This window comes from Patiria miniata, unplaced genomic scaffold (assembly GCF_015706575.1).
Source record: "Patiria miniata isolate m_02_andy unplaced genomic scaffold, ASM1570657v1 HiC_scaffold_3, whole genome shotgun sequence".
Taxonomy (NCBI): domain Eukaryota; kingdom Metazoa; phylum Echinodermata; class Asteroidea; order Valvatida; family Asterinidae; genus Patiria; species Patiria miniata.
The window spans coordinates 44,400,412-44,414,408 of NW_024037069.1; the positions used below are offsets into that span (position 1 = coordinate 44,400,412).

At 42.5% G+C, this 13,997-nt stretch overlaps 3 protein-coding genes across 3 annotated transcripts in view; all 3 read right to left on the reverse strand.

The window, feature by feature from the left end:
- LOC119737361 (formin-like protein 3) overlaps positions 1–1,065 on the reverse strand; it is a 33,477-nt gene extending 32,412 nt beyond the window's left edge. The window contains exon 1 of the mRNA XM_038211664.1: positions 745–1,065. The gene's annotated coding sequence lies outside the window, so the exon portion shown is untranslated. The remainder of the gene's footprint in view (positions 1–744) is intronic.
- Positions 1,066–3,603: 2,538 nt separating this feature from the next.
- Positions 3,604–5,663, reverse strand: LOC119736895 (dual serine/threonine and tyrosine protein kinase-like). The gene is made up of 2 exons (XM_038210917.1): positions 4,476–5,663; positions 3,604–4,171 (listed from the first exon to the last, which is right to left on the reverse strand). The coding sequence occupies exons 1-2, from the start codon at positions 5,406–5,408 to the stop codon at positions 3,677–3,679; spliced, it is 1,428 nt and encodes a 475-aa protein (XP_038066845.1). The 5' UTR covers positions 5,409–5,663; the 3' UTR covers positions 3,604–3,676.
- On the reverse strand, positions 5,477–8,362 carry LOC119736851 (flocculation protein FLO11-like). The gene is made up of 5 exons (XM_038210861.1): positions 6,608–8,362; positions 6,255–6,395; positions 5,911–6,069; positions 5,649–5,771; positions 5,477–5,509 (listed from the first exon to the last, which is right to left on the reverse strand). Exons 1-5 carry the CDS (start codon positions 8,360–8,362, stop codon positions 5,477–5,479), a joined length of 2,211 nt encoding a protein of 736 aa, XP_038066789.1.
- Positions 8,363–13,997: the final 5,635 nt, after the last annotated feature.

Genomic DNA, 13,997 nt, shown 5'->3' on the forward strand with positions numbered 1-13,997 from the left:
CTATAAAGTCTCATACAGAGTATTGAGAGTACCACATTTTCGGACTACTATAAAGTGTGAGTAAAATTGGTCTGACTTCGTTTGCATGTTTTTCTGCACTTAAGCCTTAAGGCGGCTGTATAAAATGTAACATTATAATTTTGAACGTAGCCTCCCCTTAAAACATAGGCGTAGCAAGGGGGGGGGGGGTATTTACCCCCCCCCCCCCCCAATATTTTGTAAAGACTGCCCTTTTCCTTTTTCCATTCAAATACCCTTTTTTTAACGGGCTTAACCCCCCTCCCCCAATAATTTGTAAAGAGTGCCCTTTTTTTACGAAGTGCCCTTTTTCTGAACAAGTGCCATTTCCCCAAAACGAAGTGGTGCCCTTTTTTGTGGCATCTGCAGTTTTGGGTGCCTTTTCAGAATTTCGCACATGTATCGCTCTGAAAAGCACCATATATTGCCCCTTTGTGTGCATTATTGTCGGTTTTGAACAGCGCCCCATCGACAGATGGTACCAGCCCCCCCCCCTCGACCCCACCCCTCACCCCGCTTTTTGATTTGACGTAGGCCAAGTGTCCGGAGAAAAAAAACCTGGAATTCACAACGGATGTGCAAGTGCCCTTTTCAAAAAAAAAATACCCCCCATAAAAATGACCGTGCTACGCCCCTGTAAAACAATACATGTACGTACATTGTCCCTACTGTATACATGTATCCAAATGCAGGATAATTACATGAGGATTCAGTTACTGTTCTCACCTTGATATGGACAGCTGACACGGGGGCATCCTCCACACAAGAAACGTTCATATATCTCGTGTTCGCTGATCCACCGTATGGACAGATAGCAATATCATATACAGGCAGGCAGACTCCTTGTGTATGATCTCCGAGCAAAATATGTCACAAAATGGCACCTTTACAGTGGCAGTTCCTATAAGAACACACTGCTAACTGAAGTCTTCGCGATCGACCGAAAATACTAATGCAGATTTGACATCTTTACATTCGCAGAACTGATGTTCCTTGCTCTATGATTGAACGTGCAGCCTTTTAACAGATCTTGTCGACGTGACTCACAACTGAAGGCAAACAGCGTAACAATCAGGGGACACGACCTCTCACAATGAGAATAGAATACGAGGCGGGGGTTTCCTGACTAACACAAAAGAACGTTTAAGTCCTTCGACAAATATACCGATTATCATTGAGTTAGGCCCCGTGTCGTCGCGCGTGAAGAAATAGGATTATGTAATGATCCCGAGTTGACAAAACCGTACTGGCCTTGGTAATAAAGAAATCATGGGGCGTGATAATAATTCGGTTTTCCAACCATCCATTACCAAACCAAGACCTAAAAATGTTAAGAAACGTTTATATTTAAATGCTTTATGCGTTGCAGGTAACTTGGAGGCTGTTCTTTGTTTTGATGTGTAACAATGGATTCGCAATAGGATCGATCGTGCCTATCCAAGCATGAACTATACGTTACAAAACCATTGCCCTCTGACTCCACCTAAACGTATAGGGTTTATATCTTCCAATGCAAATATGAAGCTTGTTTGTAGACTGTCCTCTTATATCATCTGTGAGATGTAGGCCATAATTGTAAAATAAAATTAGGTTTATGAAATTATTTTTGCAGATTTATATTTTTAAAGAGTTTACCACTTAATTTATTTATAGACATGCATTTCAAGCATTTCATCAAATTTAAAATGAAGTACCTTTATAAGGTATTATTGATATACAACGCAGACATGTTGATAATTTATTATGATCCCTCTTTTTTCAGAGGTGACGACCTTTTCAAAGTTTCAACGTCGCACTGTAAACATATTTTAAGACCCCCCCCCCCCCTCATTTGCATTTAAGTGTGGTTTTGGTGGAAGGAAATGGAAGTAATATTTTTTGTAGTAAACTTCACGACTGGAAAAAAAAGACGAGACGACACGATTTTTCGTTCTGGCATGATTTATTTGTCATTCATTGTCAATTCTAATTTTTCATTAACAGCATAAACCAGCTTGATGTCAGAGTATCGTTTCATTCTGTGCTAGGTATCAGCGTTTTACAGCTCCATGATGTCATAAAAGAATGTAATAAATATCCCGGCAGGACCGATATCTAGGCAACAGTAAATTTCTGATAGTAATGACAAACACCTTAATTCTATGATAAAACAAAAGCACATATGCTGCATTGGAAGAAGCATGTGTACACGTACATTCAAACAGACCTGAATCAAAGTTAAGTTGAGGTTTCAAAGTTGTGTTGAATAAAAATAACAGTATTTTCATGATTTGTCTTCACACTGCCTACCTACATATATACATGAGGCAACAGGTTGCGAAATAAAATAACTGATGTTACTACAATTCAAACTGTAAAATCAAGGTACTTGCGCTCATCAATAATACATAATTGATCTTTGGTTTTCCAAGTTAAAAGAGTAAAAAGAATTAGGAAATATTTCAAGTTAATGAAATAGAAGGAAGAAAAATTAGTGCATGTCATGTTTGGGCTGGAATTAAGACCAGAACTCCGGACAAGAGAAACGTGACGTCATTGTGGATGTCAAATTCAACCTCGTATTGGAGCTCGAACGCTAAGTTAACGAGGTTGTTGGGACACCTACAAAAACTAACACTTGAACACACGGAGTGCTGGTCTTAACCCTTGCCCCTATACGATGTGCGAAAAATCATACGAAAATCGAACGATTCAGGACTGTTGTGATTGAGTGAAAAATATTTGTTTGTGTTTAATTTTATGGATTCTTTCGATTTGATGTTTAGAATTCTGTTATCATTTTCTTGCTCACCCATGGACGTGAAAAAGGAACTTAGAATCAAAGTAAACTTTTTGTTTGCAAACGCTTTTAAGATCAAGTTAAATGCCTCTTTGTTTTCAACAATCTTTGATGCAAATAAAATTATGCATAATAACACAAGTACTCGTAAAGCAAATCTTAAATTGATTATTTGCTTTCAAGCTTTTTAGGCCACTTCTTTTTAGACCATTATTTGTTTTTTTATTAAAGCCATCTTTGTTACCTGTTAATGGAATAATAAGTTGTCAAAAATCGCACAGAAAAAGTAAACGTTGGTAGTATTTTTGCTGATCGGTTCAATGAGCAGATTGTTTTCAATTTTGTTTTTCAATGTTACCAAAGGATGTTACAACTGAACCGAATGACCAAACTGAGAATTGCAGAACAACAATCACTGTCTGGTGACTACTTGTACTCAAGTGGCCTCAGTGATTTCTCAATGTCATGCTTCTGGAAACTAGACAAAATGGCTCCACCATGATAAAGTTCTCTGGTCTGTAAGGGCCAAGTCAAACAAAGCAATTCTCATCGGCAATTAAGAGGTAACTAAATGCACAGTAAGACAAAGCAAACTCTGGGAGGAGTGGAGAACATTAACTGACTAACAATTTATGGAGATACCTCAGACTATTAAAGGGAATGCAATGATTACTGTCTTGCGTGGAACAATTTGCCGTGAATTGCGTCGCGTGACATGGCCCTAAACGGCCGCATTCGAATCGGTTGTTTTAGACTACGACACTACGGTTTGCATGCTCCCAGCTTTCCACTAATCATAATACTGCTTTGTAATCGTAGTCAAAAACATCCGATTTGAATGCGGCCGATCTCTTTCTGTGCGATTCTGGATTTCATAAACTAACAAAGATGGCGACGAAGATTAGAAGGAGAGGGTGAAGAAGTAGGAATAGGAGACGGGCTGGAAGGCTGCTGCTCAACCTTCATCATCTCCGCGATGAGATGGCAACGAAGATTAGGAGGAGGAGAGGAGGAGAGAGGAGGAATAGGAGTCGAGCTGGAAGGCTTCTCCTCAGCCTGCATCATCTCCGCGATGAGATGGCAACGGAGATTAGGAGAAGGAGAGGTTGAGGAAGGAGGAATGGGAGTCGGGCTGGAAGGCTGCTGCTGCTCAGCCTGCATCATCTCCGTGATGAGATCGCCTAGTTTCCCCGAGACGGCCTCAAGTGTTGGGCGAGCATCGGGACTTCGTCTCATGCAGGACTCGCCTAGCAGACGGAGACCGTGGAGGGAGTTTGCACCACCGGCTACAGAATGCACGAAGAGATGGCCAAGGCTGTAGATGTCAGTCTTCTCATTGTAAGCGTCTCTGCTTTCCAGAATCTCGGGCGCACACTGGAAATGAATGTTTGATGAGAGAGTAAAATTACTTTAGCCTACGCAGACTGTAATAATTCATTGTTCTCCGTCACTTCATGTTTATTTGGTTAAGCTGGACTTTGTCATCCTTACAAAATTATCAATTTTTGTTTTATAATTGAGTAAAGAACATTTTAATCTCATCATTTTTAAACGTTGGGCAAGGGGAGAGAAAGCACAAAAGATGCAAAAGGGAACACAGATCAAAAACAAAAATATGGATTAAAATTGAAAGATAACGGCACATACATGGTTTTAATTGTCTAGGTTTTGTTCGTACATGTTTGCTATATTTATAGACCCTCCTCTGTTCCTCGTCATCCAGGATCGCGACTGGGCCTGGATTTGATATCTGCGAGGCGAGTCCCAGGTCGATGATCTTGCCACACCAAGCCACCTCAGAGCCTGGTGGATTGGGACACACCATGGCATTATTCCAGTGTAGGTCGTTATGAAGCCAGCCAGCAGCGTGTAAAGCCTTGAGTCCCTCCGTGACATCACGGCAGACGTGCAGCCACTCTAACGCGTATAAGAGATCGTAGTCGTTCCGCGCCTTGCTGAAGTTGAAAGCCATGTTACTGTCCACACCGCCCACAAGCTCTTGGGCGTAAGAACAGTAATCGATGACTCCTACAAATCTGGGGAAGTAGGGGCAGTTCATCACCGCATGCATGGCTGCCACCTCGTACTGTAAGTCAGAGAAGTTTTTAACCAGCACCTTGACAGCAAGGGGAGTGTTGTCTTCTATATTACGCATCAGTAGGACTCCACCACAAGAACCCGACCCAAGTGCCACTTCCTTTCCGTTGTCAGACATAATGAACTCCAACTCGCTGGGATCGATTGAGGGATAGGCTGTGAGTTCTGGTAGTCCTTCCTGAGGATCCTGCGTTGCTTGGGAGTTCTCAGAAGAAGCATTGGCTGTGCCGGGTGTGGAGTCAGATATTGCCGCATCTTTCCAAGCGGAACTCGTCGAGATTTTCGGTCGTGGCGAATGGTGATTTTCTCCCGATGATGCTTTATTGGCAATGGATGAAGAAGATTCTGCATCTCTCTCAGAAGCGGCCTCTTGAGGACTTGAGGTGTCCTTCTTAGCCTGTGATGCTTTACTTAATGAATCATTGGAAGGTGACTTCTTCGAGATGTAAGGTTGGTTGTCACATGAGGATGCCCTGTTGGCAACATCCCTTGGTTTACTTTCTGCAGATATCATCTCAGAGAGCTTTGAAATGGAAGACTCTGGACGTCCAGCTGGCGTTGCCTCTTGTTGATCCGAGTCGCTTATTTTAGTTCTTTCTCCGGGTTTCTCCAAAGCTGTGGCGGAATGTTTCTTTGAAGTTATGGATGAAGAAGATTCCGAATATATTGGAGATACGAACGTCACGAAGGCATCTTCTATAGTCTGCAGTTCTTTGTCCTGTCTGTTATTTAAAGTTTTCCTGGCAGAATTTACTGGAGAGGCTAATTGCAAACTCAAACTCTCAACGCTCGACTCTTCATCCTCCGTCGATAAGGAGGTCATTTGGTTCAATTGGCGCATTATGTCTTTTGCTTTCGCGGCGTTGGCTTGAATTTCCTGGAGAAAAACACACACAAAAATGAAGATGTTTCAAAATTGAGATAATGCCAAAGCTTATTTCGACCATTATTGAAATAAACTCAGACTCCGGCATTTCTTAAATTCGTAGATATTGTAAAATTTCGTAATGTCTCACGAGAGCCTCCTCTCTTGTGTAAGGTGTCTTGGAGTTGGAAGCAAGTTGCATTTGTCGCATCTTATCCCTGCGAGCAACACAACTCAGCACAACATCCACCCAACGATCCAAGTCATCTGGAGATGAGCTTTGCAGAGCAATTGCCGGGTTCATCTTGAGCTGCATAAAAAAATCCTAAAACTATAACGGATGCTTTCTAACATGCACGAGTATAATAAGCTGTACCTTAAAGACAATGTATGATTTATATGGTATCAATTAAGCATTATAAAAGATTCAATCGGTCAAACTTATCTCTGAAGATGTTTAAAATTATGGTGATGTACAATTTGTATCATACTCACAGCGAGTCGCTGTTCATGCAGAGGTGGGAATCTTTTATACTTTTGTATGTTTTTGCCTGACACTGGCTCTTCGTCATCCGGGTCAACATCCACCGTAGATGGCGCTCCATTTGCTTCTGCACTTGATGTTGACTCTGACTGCTGTGGATTAACAGTGATACTTTCAATATTCCTAAATATTCGTCAGGATAATAATTATTACAAGTATACTTGGCATTGAAACAAGCGATAAAAAAATAATAAATATCGTGAAATACCTTCTTTTAAATTCTGAACTTCATGTAGACGTATTGTAAGTTGTTTTTTTTTGAAAATTCATGAACATCATATGTTTTCTAACTAACAATTCTTACATCGTTCATAGATGACACTAAGGAGCTTTTTCCATCATCATTGTCAATATTCGTCCCTGCTCCTAGTTTCCTTGACGAAGAGGAATATTTGGACGTGGAGGAGACAGAGAGATGAGATGGAGACACAGACTTTGAGATCAATTCCAAACCACCACCTTGGTCTCCACCTTGTCTCCCCTCCTTGTGAGGTGGTGATGATATCACAGATAAGGTTTCCATGGGGATGGAGGTAGTGACGTCGGTTTCATTGGGAGGGCAAGGTTCCAAGATGGACCTTTCATTCTCAGATGCCATATCTCCATCTTGTACGATTGCCGATTCTAGCTTGTCTTGTGAGATTGTAGAACTTTGGAGTAAGATGGAGAGACCACTTCTTGATGTTGGAGATGCAGATCCTTGTTCTGATGGTGATCCTTCATCATCGCATGTTTCGTCTACACTTCTCTCCAAGGCCTCCGTCTTCTCGGAGATTGCAGATGGACTGGTTACGGCAGAGAAAGGGACTTCGATTGAAGTAGATGGTTTCTCACCATCGCGGATTCTGTTTTTATCCATCAACATTTGGTCATGATCCTGTGATGACGTTGCAGAAGAGGTTGGTGTTATTGGTGAAGATGGTGTTTCATTTCTTGAAGGGGATTTCGGTCCTGGTCTTGAATTAGATCCTTCAGAATCTAATGCTCCGTTGCCATCTTCAGCGACTTCAGCCTGTAGCCTCTGCGATGAACAAATGATGGAATTGGTGGGAGATTCACCATCTGTTGCGGAGGAGCAGTGAGATACAGGCTTCAAGATGGATTCTATATCATTTTGTACTTCATCATTGTCTTCTTGATCCTGAACCTGAAGATATGAAGGGCGAGTCGTGAAATCACAGGACGCATCATTCCCATTGGTAAGTGGAGACTGCAAGGCAGGCTGCGACACCAAGATGGACCTTTCATTCTCAGATGCCATGTCTCCATCTTGTACGATTGCCGACTCTAATTTCTCTTGTGAGATTGTAAAACTTTGACCTAAGATGGAGAAACCACTTCTTGATGTTGAAGATGCAGATGCTTGTTTTGATGGTGATCCTTCATCATCGCATATTTCGTCTACACTTCTCTCCAAGGCCTCCATCTTCTCGGAGAGTGCAGATGGACTGGGTACGGCTACAAATGGGACTTCGATTGAAGTAGATGGTTTCCTATCATCACTGTCTCTGTTTTCATTCGTCAACATTTGGTCATGATCCTGTGATGACGTTGCAGAAGAGGTTGGTGTTATTGGTGAAGATGGTGCATCATTTACTGAAGGGGATGTCGGTCCTGGTCTCAAATTAGAACCTTCAAGATATAATGCTTTGTCGTCATCTTCAACGACTTCAGCCTGTAGCCTCTGCGATGAACAAATGAGGGAGTTGGTGGGAAATTCATCATCTGTTGCGGCGGAGCAGAGAGATACAGGCTTCAAGATGGATTCTATATCATTTTGTACTTCATCATCGTCTTCTTGTTCCTGAACCTGAAGATCTGAAGAGCACGTCGTGAAATCACAGGACGCATCCTTCCCGTTGGTAGGTGAACACTGCAAGACAGGCTGCGACACTGAGTTGTCATCGGGTGTCACGTTTTCATCTTCTCTGTCTTGCAGTGGGGATGACTGCGACGCTGAGCTGATTTCAGAAGGTTTGCCATTTCCTCTTGAGATCGACGTCAGAGGATCTGGATTAGGGATTGCTACTTCCTTGTCTGATGTTATCTTATCCTCCATCGTTGTTCCTTGCCAGTCAGATGGATATGAAGGCAAGACGCACACCGAGGAATTGCGAAAGGAAGCATCCCTAGGAGTTAAAGCTGGGAGTGACCTGTCATTGTCATTGACGATGATGCTCGTAACCTTCTCCTGCTGCTGTGATGAGATGGGATTATCATTACTCGGAGCAGGGGGTGAGCTTGACTGGAGATGACCCCGGTCACATTGAGGTGCTTCTGGGATCGAGAGGGGCTGGTTGATGTAGACTGGTCTTGTTGCCATGGCAGCACTGCCGTGCCGACGATGCATCTTTCCAGTTGATGCTGGTGAGAATAATACAATACTCTGTTAGCAGAACAAACTGAATGTGTAACAAGGAACACTTGTCTTTGTTAAAATGTGATTATTTTTTTTTGGAATTATTCAGGGTGATGTATGCTCACAAGGGGTTTTTATTTGGAAGTCAGAAGTCCAAGGAAATGAATTTACAAATTATGCAGCTGTCCTAGATGAATTAAGGAATGATTGTGTCGGCAATGAAGGTTGTCAGATAGATATAATTACCATTTCCTCCAAATCCCTTCGCTTCTCGATTCTTTATCAGAGCACTGGTGTAGTGGCTCTGGGCACCTGGATCACTGTGGTCTTTTTTCAGTGATCTAGGTCGATTGACATGACCTAGGTCACTGTGGTCTTCTTTCAGTGACCTAGGTCGGCCCACTTGACCTTCCGATTGCCCTTGTGGTGTAATGAAAGGCTGAACGGTGGTCTTGGTCCCGCGACTCGGAGGAGCAAAGAGAGATAGAAGTCTCGTTTTCCACGGTCGCTTGGGCCTACGGAAAGAAACGTATATAGGTGGCGGCCATTTTGTATAATGGATGCATCAAGGTAATTCTTCGATTGCACTATTCTGTGCTCTTTCTGTTGGTTGTTAATATCGAAAAGACATATATAACCACGACCATTCTACTTGTTTGTATCTGTTTTCCCGTTTCGTTTATCCCTTGATTGAGCTTCAAGTCTAATAAGAAACTACTTCCAGGAAAAAGAAAGATGCTAACGAGACTGGTTATCGAACAAGCAACCACCTCACTAACTGAATGACTGGTCTAATTTCATCCCACCGACATATTCTAGACAGTCAGCCCACCTGACTAACAGAAAAAAATTCCAGGAAACACACAGGAGGGGGAGAGTTAATCAAGGGCACAGTGCCTCAGATAGATCGTAATTCCTCCTGGACAACACCCATATCTAATCTTGTGGAGATAAAATGGGTTGCGGGGACCTATGTTCACTTTTGTTTAAAAACGACCGACATTTTTGACGAAAGTGTGCCAATTCTATGCCAACGAACTGGAAGTATACAAATATAGTAGGCGATAACAGTCTCCGTTCGGGGCTGTAATCCATGCTTTGGATAGGCCTACTTCTTTCTCTGCTATAGAACATTCCCTCACATAGCGATGATGGCACTCACCTTGATTTTGGTGGGACAAGTGCCTGTCCTACGACGACAGATGGCGGCCTGCCAATGTCGTCTTCTGGGGGACTCAAACTCGTCCTGTCGCTGCTGATGTTCGCCAGCTTACGGGACTGCCCGGCTCCGTCCAAGTTGCCTGATCTCTGGGTGGTGTTAGAGATTTGCGATGAGGCAATGAACAAGGAGGAGTGGGCCGAGTCAACTGGGGCGCTGGGGCGGGGCGGGCGTGCTTCTGATGCCAACGAGGGACCGTCGATGTTCAGAGGTCGAACCTTGTTGCGTTCAAAAAGACTCCGAAGGGGGAAACGCCTCCTGTTGAGGGGAAATGAAAATGGAATTGTTTGCTGCAAAACTGCGTGTCCAACACATTCTCGTGGTGGATTTCAGGTATTTTGTGATTTAAATATATATCTTAGAGATTCTTCTGCGTCCCTGGTTGCAGATAGGCTATTCTGTTATAATGAGAAAACGTCTGGTATTTGTCTTTTACTTTAATGGAAACATTTTTTTAATGGGTAGAAAGTATTGAAGTACAAGTGTAAAATTTCACTCCAATATCTATTTGTTCAAGATAAATGGACAACTGTATGCTTTGTGGAAGTCAGGAATTGACATATAACAGGCCTAATAATGGTGCAGTATTATGAGTCTTTGAGAAAATGTTTCGCATTTTCAGGTTGACTTCATTTTGCATTTTCAGCTGACATGATTTTTGGGTGAATTATTTCTTATAATGATTCTATTTCTAACTTTTAGGTTTCATTAATTAATTTTAATTGGATTTGAAATTTTTTGCAAAGTGCTCTGGGTTTTTTTTCTTTATCTTTGTTTTAATTGCAGGAGAAAGGACGGTGGGGAGTGGTGTCATTTTATTTTTATTTGTTTATTCTCTTTTTAGCTGCCCTTTTTTAAATTAGCCTGCTGATTTGAAAAAAAAACTCACCTAGTTCGGGGGCCTTGTAAAGGTGGCTTGAGATTCCGCTCATCCTTAGCGGAATCAATCTGGCGAGGGACATATCCACTTGGGGACACCCGCTGGAAGCCAGTCATGGGCTGACCGGCATTCCGTGATCTTGGGTGGGTGTCAGCTCCCCGTGGATGCCCGCTCCCGTCACGAGCCGAGTGCGGACACCGTCCGCCTCGGACGGTGGCAGAACCGTAGGGACCGTAGGTGCCGTAGTGCTGCCCGCCGTCTGCCGTCGAGGGATCCGAGTCACACGCCTTTCTGAATGATCAATAAAACAATATTATACATAACAGGACCGGGTCTATATAGCTTTCAGTAAACGGAGGATTGATATGAAGGTAGAGGGATGGAGTGTACACGTGCTAGGGCGTCTCGACGGCGGATTCGGGGGGGGGGGGGTTAACGGTCCCCCCCCCCCCCAAAAAAAGAAAATTACGAACCCATTTTTTTTTTCTGAAAGTGACGTCGCAAAAAAAGCAGCCACTGGGTAAACAACCATCTTTTGCGAAAAGAAATTGGTTAAAAGTGGTCAGAAATTTCCTCAGATCGCAAAACAGGGCATCTTAAATCCAAGAAAAAAATATGCGGGCCCTTAAAGGGGTCCCGAACTCCACGCCGTAATTTTTGTAATTAAAATTATGCAGGAACAACATTGTTTTGTTTGCCCCCCTCCAAACACAAATGTACTCTGGATCCGCCCTTGGACGTCCTGACATCCGGGGCTTGGTCCTGGGATTTTTTTCTTCTATCTACGATGCTTTCTCCTGCGTTCTAAGGCAATTTGAGAATATATTTACGAACTTTAGCATTCCATGTATTATTCTGGGCCCAGTTTCATAACATAATACACTCAGCGGCTGAAGAGGCTTGCGAATCCCCCTAGATCCGCTACTGAATAATGTCGCAATCACCTTGTGTTACTTTGAAGACATATTTTCACTGCAATGCATTCCAGTTATTTTGTTTCATACATCTTTGTTTTTGGAGCGATTTGGAATAAAATTAAATTTTCACTGCAATGCATAAAACTTATTTTTTTTCATTAACTTTGTTTGAGCTTATTGGAATTTAATTGAAGCAGACAGACAGGTTTTTTATGAGTTCGACTTTGTTTACGTTAAAAGCGACATCTTATATTAATGATGGGTTTGCATTCCACATTCCCGGATTTTCAGGAGAACAGTGTTGGTCTGGTTCCTGTTGGCTGCCATCAGATGAAAATATTGTCCTCAATCATTTGGGGGGAAATGGGCGAATGCATGAAGCATTCTTGCAAACGCACATGCTGACAAAACTCTGCTCTATATCTCATTCAAAGTTCGATCAGCGCCTTGATGGGTGTTAAATAATCTTACTGAATTTATTGTGCTATACAAAAGTTAATAGAAAACACAAAACACCTCAAATGAAAGAAATTATAGGCCCCTTGAGGACTAAACGTATCGTATTATTTTACAATAGGCTATACTTAAAAAAAATGTATCAATTAAAGACAATGAGATTGTGAAACTGACGAACTTTCCGGGATCTTTTCTAAGCAAATTAAGCTCGAACGCCTAAACAAGGGTCGCGCTCAATAGGCCTACGCATTATGCCTTCATTGTTGAAGGATGTGCGGACATGGCGTATGACGCATTACTCTATTTACACGCTCTAAACGTCTGCCAAAAACTTAAGAAAGTACAAATTTTATATTTTTAAATAAAATTTACTTACTTGTAACTTTCTGAAAAGGCCGCTGCGTACGCACTTGAGTAGTTGTACATCCTGAATCGCTATATTCTCCGAAAACACTGTTCACTGATCGAAACACAAACACAAACTAACATAATGTTACCAAGGCGCGACAGAAGTCGCCGATAAAGTTCCAAGTTTGCGCGCGCGTCATTGTGACGTCACACTGAAAACCGGGATTTGGATCAGTGATTTGGATCTGAATGCCACGTGAAGCGGGTAGTGCGCGTGTCCGGTTTAATTTTTTTGGCAAAGTGCCAGCAAGTCGTGATGTTGGAAATTTTGCTCCCGATCCTCGATGTCCTTGCAGCGCGATTTTATTTCATGCTTCGCCTTTATTTTGATTGAGCAATTAAACCCTACCGTAATAATAAAGCTTAGCAATTCTACTGCCCCCCCCAAAAAAAAAATAGTCATTACGTTTCCGAGATCAGATGGCAGAAGAATATCTGGCCCTGCTAATTAGCTGTTTCACGACCAAAATTAACCTCTCTAAAAGAGTGTTCACGTTGTGTTGTGATACCATGATAATCCGGGTATCCCGAGTATAGGCCTACCTTTAATTTGATAGGCTATCTCAACTGAAGATAGAGTGCTATCTATCTCCACGTGTAATCCCCCGACCGCCCGTGACTCAGTCCTCGGAGAACACCCCCAGAATAGGGTGAAAACGCTTTTGTAGCTCTACGGCCTAAAGAAAGTCATTGAGTTTGTTTTCATAGATATTTTCAAGTTGTCTTTTAATAGCGAAGATATATTGGCTAGCTATATTAGAATGATGTCAAAAACGTACTCGTAACAAACGTGGTCAGAAAAGGTAATTTCTTCCAGCTTCCACTTATCGATCTGTTTATTATGATGATTACCCCCCCCCCCTACATTTGAGAACGCCTCGTAATAAGTCAGAAACTGTGCACTCTTTGCGGATGATACACTCCTCTATCAGCCAATTCTCTCACCCCAAGATGAACTCGCCCTCCAGTTGGACCTGACTGCACTTGAACAATGGAGTAATCTCAATGGTATGCAGCTGAATATCAAGAAAACCAAGGTCATGCACATATCCAGATCCCGGAAACCAGCAGTTCTTCCAAGTTACATTCTTCACGGACAATCGCTCAATGTTACACCTACATTCAAATATCTTGGGGTAATCATCAACGATTCACTGAACTGGAACGATCACGTCGATGCCACTGTCTCAAAGGCCAATAAGACATTAGGCTTTATCTGGCATATTGCGGGTGGTGCTTCGACCAAGGCCTTGACATCCCTCTATCGTTCACTTGTTTTGCCCGTACTGGAATACGGGTTGCCAGCTTGGTCCCCATACACAGCATCCAATGCAGCCAAACTTGAGAGAGTGCAGAGAAGGGCAAGTAGAATGTGCCTCAAACAGCCCAAAGGTGCAATGTCATATGAGGACAGATTGCATGCTTTGAATTGGATGACTCTAGATACACGTAGAC